This window comes from Carlito syrichta, unplaced genomic scaffold (genome assembly GCF_000164805.1).
Source record: "Carlito syrichta isolate Samal-C Ts95f unplaced genomic scaffold, Tarsius_syrichta-2.0.1 Scaffold295139, whole genome shotgun sequence".
NCBI lineage: Eukaryota > Metazoa > Chordata > Mammalia > Primates > Tarsiidae > Carlito > Carlito syrichta.
In genome coordinates this window covers 705,692-717,657 of record NW_007239235.1, presented here as the reverse complement: position 1 = coordinate 717,657, position 11,966 = coordinate 705,692, and the positions used below count along the sequence as shown (strand labels likewise).

The window sequence follows — 11,966 nt, the reverse complement described above, 5'->3', positions numbered from 1 at the left end:
CACCAGCCTCTAGCTCCGCCCCCCAGGAACCCGCCCCTTCTCCTGCATCCAATAGAAACTCCCGGCCGTTCTAGACCGCCCCGAACCCGTTCCACACCCCCACGTCCCGGGAGCGGGTTGGCTGCTGAGCGTTCAGCTAAGCGCCGGCATTTGCATGGGGCTCGGGGTTTCTGGTAGGTGGAGCAGCCCGTCACTCTGAGGGCCAGGCCCGCCCACTGCACCTCGGTCTCCGGCTCTCTTCCTGCGCAGTTCTCCTCCGCAGCCTCTGCGGGGAAGTGCCGGGGCTGCTCTCGAGGCTCGGTTTTCAGGACTGCGAGGAGGCAGCCCCGGCGTGCGGCGGTGCGCACCGTCTAGAGTGGCCAGGGCGCCGGAGCGCAGCGTTCTCCTGGCCCCGAGCGGGTCGTCGCGCCTCAGGAGCAGCCCTTCGGCCAGCAGTTGCCGCCGCCCCGACTTTCCGTTCCAGTTGCGTCTCCTCCTCCCGGGCAACATGTCACAAGCCGCCGCCGCTCCAGCTGCCGCCGCCACCTGGGGAAGAGCAGCAGCAGCGGCGGCTGCGGGCACGCGGGGGCAATAGACCGAGCCACCCGGGCGTCCGGCGGGCCGGGGGACCCTCTCTGCGCTCACTGTTCCGGCGGGACCCGCGCCATGTGCTGAGCCATGCTCCTGGCCGCGCCCGCGGGCAGCGCATGGGGCAGCGCCTGAGCGGCGGCCGATCCTGCCTCGATGTCCCGGGCCGGCTCCTACCGCAGCCGCCGCCGCCCCCGCCGCCGGTGAGGAGGAAGCTCGCGCTGCTCTTCGCCATGCTTTGCGTCTGGCTCTACATGTTCCTGTACTCGTGCGCCGGCTCTTGCGCCGCCGCGCCGGGGCTGCTGTTGCTGGGTTCGTCCCGCGCGGCACACGCCCCGCCAGCCCTGGCCACAGCTCCGGGAGGGACGCCCCCGAGGCTGCCGTGTCGGGCGCCGCCGGCCACTCCGCTGGCTGTGGGCCCGGAGATGGCCGAGGGCGCAGCGAGCCCGGAGGAGCAGAGTCCCGAGGCGCCGGACTCCCCCAGCCCCATCTCCAGCTTTTTTAGCGGATCCGGGAGCAAGCAGCTGCCGCAGGCCATCATCATCGGCGTGAAGAAGGGCGGCACGCGGGCGCTGCTGGAGTTCCTGCGCGTGCACCCCGACGTGCGCGCTGTGGGCGCCGAGCCCCACTTTTTCGACCGCAGCTACGACAAGGGCCTCGCCTGGTACCGGTGAGTTTCCCCGCCGGGCGCAGGGACTCCGGCCTGGATCCAGACCGTGAGCGAAGGGAGACGTGGCGTAGGAGGGGGAGGTGGCAGGGGTACAGCTTCGGACCACCGGGGGCGGGGCTTGGGTCAGAGAAACCACCGCCCGGCGCGGCCCCCCGCGCCGCGCATCCCTCCCGGGCGCGGTCCCGGGTGCGCCCAGCTCCGTTCCCGCCACAGCCACAGAGACTCCTTGCAGAGCGCCGGCCGCCCCGTGGTCCGTGGTGCCCTGGAATTAATCAGGCGGCCTCGCCGCGGAGAGGCGGGGCGGCGACTGGGGCTGTGCTCAGCGAAGCAAGCTCCCCTCTCGCCGTGGCAGTGTCCCATACGAATCGTATTTTTTTGCTCGTTTTTAAGGTTTCTTCGCGGGCCCCGGGAAGCTGGGAGGAGTGCTGTGCGCCCGCCTGGTCGCAGCCTCCGCCCTAACCCAACTTCTGGAGCCGCTTCTGCTCCCCAGATGCGGCTCTGGGGTGGGGGCGACGGCGTCCCGGAAAGGCCGCGGAGTCTGTTAACTTTCCGTCACAGTGCGCCTTGTTGCCGGAGCCCGGCGGGAGTCAGAGCCGCTACACTCTGGGGAGGGGGAGCTGGCGGGTAGCCGGGCCCCTCCGCCGGGCGGGCGACGCGCGGAGCGTGGAGCTGTGCTGGTCCCTGTCGGGCAGAGGCGCGCACTGCAGCGGGCGGGCGCCGCGCGCGGCTTTGAAGGCTCCGCGGCGCCCCGGGCACTGCCCGCGGGTTTCCGCCTGCCGGCCCTCGGTGCCGGGGGTGAGGGCAAGGACGCGTGTCTCCGCGGTCCCATTAACGTCGGTGGCGAAGGCTATTCGGGGCCCATTGATTGAGAAAGGAAGGTTGCTGCGGGGTCGCGGCTTCCGGAAATTCTGCTCTGGAGTCGGGTTGTGGGTCAGGTTCCAAAGGGACAGCGACCCCGGGGTCATAATCACGACCTCTGCCCATCACTTCCCGCAGCTACTGGTCTTCGGGGTGAGTTATTGGGTTGATCGAGCTTCGGGCGACGGGCGGGTGGGCAAGGGTCTCCAGACTCCGGCCTCCGGACACTGCCTCGACCTGGTGCCCAGGGCCCGACCTCCACCCCTTCTCTCTGGTCACCACCACCGCCAACACGACTCCCTCGGGCCCCCAACACTCCTCCGGCACGATTATCTTCAAATAGGCTGGAGACTCCAGAAAAACAAAAGGAGAGAAACGAACTGAACCCCTCTCTCTGTCTCCACCCCACTTTCTGGACCGGATGGGATGGAGAATAAAAGGGGGCTGACCCCGCGGATTAAAGCTGATCCGTTCTCAGCCTCCCCCTCCCCCTTCCCCTTTGTCCTTAATGTTTTTATTATGGTCAGGAGTTGCCCACGTCTTCAGATTTAGCCAGCTGTGACTGTCCCCCTTCCCACTGTTCCCGGGACACTGGTGGTTAAGATGGGGGCCCAGGAATCCGACGCCCGGATCCACGTCCTTGTTAGCCGCGTGGCCCTCGGTGCTCTCAGCTGTGCAGTGGGAACTGTGCTGGCTCTTGGCAGGGTTGGGAAGAGTGAATGCGCTGACGCGGTCAGGTGCCTGGCGAGCACGTGGGGGCCTCTCTAATTGTGAGCCTATTGTCATGGATTGTATTGTTGCTCTTGCCTCTACCACCGCCGCTCCCCCTGCTCCTGGGAAGAGGATTCCGGGGACCGAGTGGCAGGCTATAACTAGCGCCCTTCCAGGTGGAACCCGCCAGAGCCCGGAGGCAGCCTGGGATTTTCTGAGATCAGACACACTTGGGGCCAGGGTTGGGAGGAACTGGCAGGGAAAGACTGAACCCTTAATGTCAGGCGCTCTTAGAAGCACCCGAGGCAAGCTGTGGAAATCCCCACAGGAAGGTTCACGCGATCTCTTAGGCGGCTGCCCTCCACCTGCCTCGTTCCTTTTGATTGACTCAAAGCGCGGAATAAAGAACGGAGGCGCGTTGGAAACCCTCGCCGCCCGCGGGAGCGCAGCCGGGGCGCTTCGGGCAGGACCCGCTTCTTGGGGCCGCGCTGCGAGCGGCCGCGCCCGGCGGCGGCTGGACCTGCGGGAAGCGGGGGCTTGGCTGGGGAGGCCGGAGGTTCATCATCCTCTCGAGCCCTTTCCCCGCACCAGGAGGGACCAGGAGGCACAGGGCCCACGGCGGTGACCCTGCGGACCCGGCGACCCGACGAGCACTCTGCACATGCCGCAGCTGGCCCCGACGCTGCGTTCCCAGATTGCCCCCCCAGCGCCCGGCGCGACCGCGGGATTGGTGGAGCTTTTTAAGGAGGAAAAAAAAAAAATTTTTTTTTAATGCTATCTGCTTCATTTTATTTTTTAATTAATTAAAAATAATTAATGGGGACCTCACAGTTATTTTGAAGGCGGCCGTTTAAACTTCAAGCGGACCACGCTAGGAGGAGACGCCTGACCCACCGCGCTGAGCTTAAAATCGGGTGCCCTAGGGGCACCCTTCGCCCTCGCCGGAGCTCGCTCCGCTCCGCCAAGCCCTGCTTTTCGCCAGAGGCGTGCGCCCTTGTATCTCCCGCTCCATCCCTACAGTCAGGCAACCAGTTGGAGAATAGTGTAAATAATAATTAGCCAGAGAGTTGCAATTCCGAAGCATGGTTAAACAAGTCCTCAAAACTGCCAAACATGAGAGGGGGAGACATGTTAAAGGCATTAAGGACAAAAACTTTGGGTACGGATGGTTGAGTCCGAGGGTCAGCATCGTAGTCTGTTGGAGACCGAGGTCAGGGCTGTGTCTGCACGTCCTCAGTGGGTTTAATCGGTTGATGCACAGCCCTGCCAGTGGCCTGACCCGTAGCCCTGGGTCTGGCCAGATTTGCTTGACGTCTGGGAATTTGATTGCAGTTCCTTCCACTTGGCATAAGGAGACGCCATCATCAGGACCAGGAGAGGGGTCATGGTGGAATGAAGCCCAGCGAGGTGGCGGCGCGGAGCTGACTCCGCCACCGGCCGGAGAGCGGAAGCTTCTAAGCCTCCTTCACGGCTGTAAAGATCACACGCGCCAGGACGAGCTGCCCATCTCGCTGGAACCGTAGTTTGTTTTAGTCTACGATAAAGACTCTTCTGGGTTTACCTTTCCAGGTTATTATCCAGCTCACTTGAGTCAGGCCTCCCAAACTTAGCAGGTGCAGGTGATGACTCCACGAGCAGGCTTATTCGTGCTGTCTGGTGAAACCGGCTTTTACCTTCTGTTCCATGGGGGGCAGCGTTTGAGGAAATATGGGGCTGTGGTTCAGGGGGACTTAACACATGCCAAGACCCACCCAGCCTGTGCACTAAGGCTTGGAATATTGATTTAAACTGCGAATGGCCAAATATTACATTTGTAACTTTTAAAGTTTCTCTTTGTGACTTTAGCTTAAGTTTTGCTAGACCTCAGTTTGGGAATCAAGTTAGGCAAATATTGTGTAATTATTATTTAGTATACAGAAATATGCCTTAGACTTTACAGTGGCAGAAACTCCTTCCCCACCTTGACTGACTTCCCTTTCTATTTTTGATTGTACAAAATAAGCTGACACTTTAATGCTGTGGCCAACATTGACCAACATTAGTATGTGTGTGTCTTCATAAAGTTGGTAGGTAGCACTTAATGTTTCCCCCATGTGCCGCTGTTTCAAGTTTTACATGATTAGCAAATTTCATCCTCATCACAGTTCTGTAAAGTAGGTACTTTTACAGACGAAGAAACAGGCACAGAGAGGTTAAGTAACTTGCCTCTTGGAAACAGCTGGAAAGTGGCAAAGCTTATATACCAACACAGGCAGTCCTGCTCCAAAGATCATTCTGTGCCATTCTCCCTCACTTAAGTGACCAAAACATGATGTTTATCATATATCACGAGTCCAAAACTGGGTTTGCTATAAAAGAGCTTGGCTGCTTTCTAACATGCCTTTAGGGATCTCTGGACAGATTATATACTCTCTTCCTCATTTTAAAAGAATATCAACTCCAAAACCGGATAGTTTTAGGTTTATAACTAGAGTGAGGATAATCACACCACTATGGCAGTTTCATTTCTCTACACAGGACAGTAAAAATCAAAGGAGTCATTAAAATGACAAAAATATCCCTGAAGTATAGAGACTGAGAAAACAGCTAGTGTCCCTCCCGAGGAGATTTATTCTCTGCCATTTACCCCTTTTAAAGCTGGGAGGTGTGGGAGGACATAGGGTTAAATGCCGTGTGCCAGAACTTCTTGGAATTAATTTATTCATTAAAAAAGAGGGCCCCCAAATCAAGCCTAAATAATTAACTTGTACTGATTAGCCATAAGACAGTTATAGCAAACACTTTGAGCAGATTCTTTGAGAATGGGATGCTAAACCCCAGTAACTTCAGAAATCTCTCTTGAAGGCTAATAGCCGAAAATGGCAATTTTCCTTAATTTAACAACTGTTGAGAAAACAAAATTTCCCCTGATTTTTCTAGTGTACTTCTAAAAACCTAGTGACAAAGACTGTTTCTGTCTTCACTGAGGGAAATTTAAGATAAGATCTGATTGGGGATAATCCATTTTGAAGTAATTGCACTTTTTCAGTCCTGGAGTTTAAACCAAGTATGTAACTCACTTCCAAGCTGTTGGGTGAAGATCAAAAAATCTACATTTATATGCAACAATTTGAAATACAAACCATCACATTACAAAGCTGTCAAGATTTATTAGCAAGACAGTGTAGCATGTGTTGAACTCTGTTTTTAATTAGGCACCCTAAATTAGACCATAAAATGGTTGATTAATCTTTTACAAGTTGAGGGGAAAATATAACATAAATTAACCTAATCATAAGTGTTTTCCCAGATGCTCTGAGTTAATAAAATAGTCAATATTTAATAGCAACCTATTTGTTTTAGATAAATAAAATGCTGACATGAATTAAATTGCACATATTATCTTCCAAATGATATGCTATTATCAAGAAGGTCTATAAACATTAGGTTGCAGTCCATATCTTAAAAAATATCTATCAAAGTGGAATACTACAATTAGCAATTATATGCTAGCTAAACTAGATTTTGCTTTTTTAATGGATCCTGATTATTGAAAATTTACAATTTAATATACACTAATATTTGGGAAAGATACTTTCCCAGCTAAAGTTGTGTTCTTTGAAATTTTAAAGTGAGCTGACACAACTTCTGCATTTCTAGTTTGGTGTTTGATTTTTGTTTGAAGAAGAAACACTTTCTGACATTTTGAAAAACATCAATATGTCACAAAACCTCATTCCAAAGATACATGCTAATTTACCTTTTTGTTTGAAACATATCGTAGGACATAAGTTTTCTGGTTACATGAAATGACTCTTCAAATCACCAATATTATTTATAATTTAAAGTGCACCAGGCATTTCTTTAAAAAAAAACCCACCAGTCAGCTAGTCTTATGAATCAGAGAGGTGGCATTTATTTAACGCTTCAGAACTGAAATACGTGACTCAGACTGCTTGCCGATTGGTTTCTATGTCAGTAGTTTTTTGAATACTTTATGTTCTCACTCTATGAACATGGAAATTAAGTTGATTGACAGAAACACAAAATGCCCACTCTAAAGGCAGAGCATAATGAGCATTTCTTTTGCTGTGAATAGAGTTAGTTTCCAAATAGGGCGCTACTTCTCTCATTTAACAGTCGATGATTTCAGACAGTAAGCGAAAATTTCATTCCTAGACTGTTGGGACAGTCAGGAATCCCAGCAAAATGAATCCCCCAAGTATGTGGCATATTTTCAAGGGTAATGAAAACAATATGCTGCCTACCTCAAATGAAAACATTTACCATGACCGAAAAGAAATGAGATACTGATATCTTTGAAAACTAATTGTAAGTAGAGCATGAAACTTTTTTTATATTTAAAACATTACCTTGTTAAAATTCTCATATTTCTCTCAAACGATGCCAAAATAAAACTAACATAAAATAAAACTGATGTTAGTGCATGTTGATTTGTATTTCTGACTTTTCTTGTCAAGAGATTTGGAGAAAAGGTTAGGATGTGAAGAACAATTACTATTTGAATAACATGATAAATAATTTTCATTGTGGCCAAGAGGCTATGTGTTAAAATACTGCTAATGAGAGGTGTTAATTTTTTATTATATCTATATCTTAAGTTATTTAAAATATATATTTCTGTTACTTAAAAACAGTTTAAGTTGCTAAGTCATTCAAAAAAATTACTTCATTTTGTGTTTGCCTTCCAGAGTGCTGGTTTTTAAAAGTTACGAGTGCATGTCTTTAGAGAGAGAGCTGCATAGAGAGTACTGGCCAAGAGTAGTTTATATTTTTTGAACGCTAAAAAAAAGTACACGCACCATACATTGTTGGAATAAGATATTTTCCTTTTAAATATGGCAAATGTGAAAAAAAAAAAAAAGACTGGTTTAACACCAAGTTGATTGTATTTCAGCCCAGATCATTTCTTCCCAAGAAGTCGCTACTTTTCAACACCACTGAATACTCGAATGTGAACGAATTCATGTGTGTTCACCAAGCAACTCAGGGCGATATGATTCAGAATTCCTGTTTTCTCCCAAGTCTTTGCCCCACACTACTTAACACCGTTACACTTGCTTAGAAGCCCATAAAATGCTGAAAGATGGTTCTGGCCAATATGAGGTCTGGGGCAGCAAATGGAGAGTGAAAAAGAGTTGGGAAGAGAAGTGAGAAGAAACAGATTTTTCCAAGCACACTCTTGATTTAATGACTTGAGTGGGGGGTGGGGTGGGAGGAAAGAACAGACCCCCTTCTTCAGGTTTGGTGACTGGAATGCCCAACGCGGCCCCAAACGGGTCCCTGACGTTGCCACGTGTCTGTCCCTTCTGGCCGCGAGAGGAGCGTCAGCGTTGACATGTCGTTCCGGCAGGGTGACCGAGGGCGCTGCCCGTGGCAGAGAAAATGGCTCCGGGGCTACCGGGCCTCGGGGATCAGTGTCGTGTGGGATCACTGCATCTGGTCCGAGGGCTGCTGAGCCCCGGAGACAGATGGCCGAGCTTCCTCGTGTGGGGGCGGGGCCACCTCCGCCCCTCCGCCCGGCGGGTCGCTCGCCGCACCCACGTGACCCGCCCCGTGCTCGGGCCTCACCTGTTGGGCTGAGCCCGGCCAAGCGGCCCGCGCTTGCGGTGCAGTGGGCGCGGCCGGCGGGACCCGTCCCAGCGCTGATTGGTCGGGGGGGCTGCTGGGCGGCCAATGGCATCCTGTCTGCTCGAGAGCCCCGCCCGAGGGGGCGGGCAGAAAGGGCGCGTCTCGCCCTTGTCAGGGCCTGCCAGGCTGTCCCGGTGCCAGCTGCACCGCGTCGATTCGCTGCAGCTGAGTTGGTTCTGGACCGCAGTCGCTTTCGGAGCCAACTTATCAGCTGGTCTCCTGAACACTCTTCCCTTCTTCCCTCTTTCTTTGTCCTTTTTACATTCTCCTGCACAAATTTTCCCGAAGCGGGAGTGTCTCTGAGTGTTGGTCTCTGTGGAGTAAGACAGGGAGATGGCTAGGCGCATCCGTGGTGGTCAGGACGTGAGCCCGGATGTGTTCCTAAGAGCTGGAGGAGGACACTTTTGCCTTATTTGGGGGCGGGGAAGAGGGAAGCGTTGCTGGCAACGAAGTGAATCGATTGAGTCAGTTTCCAGCTAACACGGTTCTTTTCTTTCTCCCTTTCTCCCATCCCCCTTTCTCTGTGGGAAAGAAATAGACAATCCTTAATTCACCCACTTCTGTAATGGGTGTCTATAAGTGATTCAGTACATTTAACTGACAATAGCTTCGTTTCCACAATTGGTCCCGTCAAATAACAGGGTGAAGAGAAATGGGGGAAAGACTTGAATGGAGAGGTGAGGAGGGAAAGTAAAAGGCCAGTAACTCTCAAACCTTCCCATTCCAGAATCTTGATTGGACTAAGACCAAGTGCCCTGTCCCTTTCGCCAGCACCTTCCACGCTGCTCCCAAAGTACCCTTTGCACACATTGTGCTAAAAAGCCTCCTCTTCCCAAGATGGACTTTTCTCCGTGACACTGAGAAGTCTGTTGCAGATTTGAAGGAGGCAACATTTTTTTATCTTGGGTTTACAGACAGGTGTAGGTGGATGACCGATCTGAAAACGGCAGGAAGTACACATAGGACGTTGCACATTGTTGCAGGAGATGTTGAAGAAATGCAAGATTTGGTTCATACTCCCATTAAAATACAGTCTCCCTGGGGAGACACACACACACACACACACACACACACACACACACACACACCTCATGCAATTAGAGAACAGTAATTCTTCTCCAGATCATTCTTGGTACTTTCTCCTAGCTGAACAGCCTCTCCCTACCCTGTGCTGACCTCTTGGACTGGAAACTTTCTTGGCTGTGTGCAGCCCTTCCTCTTGAAGTATTGTTCAGGTGGTCCCTGGTGCCCTCCCATCTGACTGTCAGAGTCTCCAGGCACTTTGCTGCCAGTTAACACAGATACACAAAGAAGTAAGCATACTCTTTCCATGAAGAGCTTCTACAGGTATTCCAAGTGGGTGAGTGGATGTGTGTGGAGTGGGTGGAGTTGAGTGTAAGGTGTCCAAGCGATCATTACTTTATCATTGATTTAAACTATAAAATGCTTAGTAGAGGAAGCCAAAGGTAATCATATTAAATCTTCCTCTCTCTCTCTCTCTCTCTCTCTCTCTCTCTCTCTCTCTCTCTCTCTCTCTTTCTCTCTCTCTCGTCTCGACAGGATCTTGCTATGTTGCCCAGGGTGGTCTACAATTCCTGGGCTCAAAAGATTCTTCCTCCTCGACTTCCTAAAGTGCAGGCATAACCCATCGTGCCCAGGCCTTTTTCTGTAATGAATGAATAATACATTCTTATAAATCATGTTTACCTATGGTTTTTTTTTTTTGGTATTTCTTTTTTTTTTTTTAAGATGTGGGGTACAATTCAAGGTATGTTTATCTACTTATTTGTGTCATTCCTCTAGCAAGAAGAGGAACTTTTACTTTACTGAGAACTTTTTAAAAAATAGATTTTTTTTTTAAAGAGCGGTTTTAGGTTTATAGCAAAATTGAGTAAAGTACAGAGATTTTTCATATACCCTCTCCCTCTACACAGGCACAGAATCCACCACTGTCAACATCCCACTCTAGAGTGGTACATTTGTTACAGTTGATGAATCTACGTTGATACATCATTATCACCCAAATTCCATAGTGCACATTAACGTTCACTCTTGGTGTTGTACGTTCTATGGGCTTGGACAAATATATATATATAAATACATATAACATGTATCCTACATTATAGAATTCTACAGGGTAGTCTCACTGCCTTAAACATCCTGTTTGAGCACTTGCTCTTATCTAGTGCTATACAGAGCAGTACTCGAGGCACTAAGGAAGTACAGGAACCATGAACTTGTCCTTGAGAAACATGTTTTAGCTGGTTGCTTGAAGAGATCTCCAAGTAATTTAAGCATCAATTAAGGGGAAAAAAATCATTAGTCCTGCCCAATCTCTGCATTTTACTTTTCCAGGAACTTTCCAAAGAGAGCTAAGAAGGGACCAGAAAGTCAGTGACTGTGTGATGGAACAAGGAAAAAAAAAGTCTCAGCCTCAGTGAGCGAGGGCTTGCTGTGTGCAGTATGAGCCAGGCGATTATTTAATCTTAGCAGTGATCCTTCCTGTGTGATTTCCCTTATTTTGCAAAGGAGAAAATGGAAGCTCACAGAGGTTGCCTAAGGTTATACAGCTGTAGCTGTAGGTAACTCTGCCTCTTGAACCCGAAGAAGAGAATACCTCCCTGAGGCCCTCCAGAACCCACAACTTGGGGGCTCTATACCAGGCTGATATTCAACATGATATTCCTTCTGGACCAGTTTAAGCCATCTCTTCTGTTATTTCCTCCCCTCCACCCAAAAGCATATAGACTTTTCCACATAAAAGCATCCAAGATTATATTTTTTCTTCCTCATCTCTGAACTTATACCTACAATCTCTTTTACCCCCCACACTCCTTCCTCAGCATGTCTTTGTTGCTCCTACATTCCTGTTAATGGTGACAGTCTTCATCCACATTCCAGCCAGGCACTTTTGTGCCATCCCTGGATCCCTTGCTCCAACTATGACACCTGTGCATTTGACTCCCTTTTTCTGATGGCAGCCTCCTTCCACCCCCTTGTTCTATTCACCAACCCATCCCTTTTCTCCCACCTGTCCTTAACCTTGCTGCCTGGATTGTTAGCACTTGAGATCATGCCAAAATCCTCTCCACTTATGCTCAGGGACCCGTCGCTTCTAAGCTGCATTGTCTGGCACCCCGAACACAGCCCCCCCCATGGAGACACCTTGTTTAGGACTGTCCCCAGCAACTGTGCAGGAGAACATCTTAGCTTAAAGCACACCTGCCCACCCTGAGTTTATGCCCTTGACTGACAACTTGGCCCTTACTCTGCAACTTGCTAGCCTTGCCAGTTACACCCCTTACCCTCACCAAGATCTGCTGTGTGCCTTTTCCCTTCTGCCTGGCATCCTCTTCCTTCAGGCATCAGTTCATTTCAGTATCCTTCTACAAAGGGAGAGACTTCAGAGAGGTTGCAGCATTTCTATGAACATCACTCTCTTGATCACTTCTCAGCATGGCTTTATTTTTTTTATTTTTATTTTTTGAGTTGGAGTCTCACTCTGTTGCCCAGACTGGAGTGCAGTGGC

General features: G+C 50.4%; 1 protein-coding gene across 1 annotated transcript in view; it reads left to right on the top strand.

Annotated features, from left to right (window-relative positions):
• Positions 1-361: 361 nt before the first annotated feature.
• The window catches only part of HS3ST3B1 (heparan sulfate-glucosamine 3-sulfotransferase 3B1), a 43,249-nt gene continuing 31,644 nt past the window's right edge, over positions 362-11,966 (top strand). Inside the window, exon 1 of the mRNA XM_008054507.2 lies at positions 362-1,237. Coding sequence (XP_008052698.1) covers positions 687-1,237 — 551 coding nt within the window. The 5' untranslated portion in view covers positions 362-686. The remainder of the gene's footprint in view (positions 1,238-11,966) is intronic.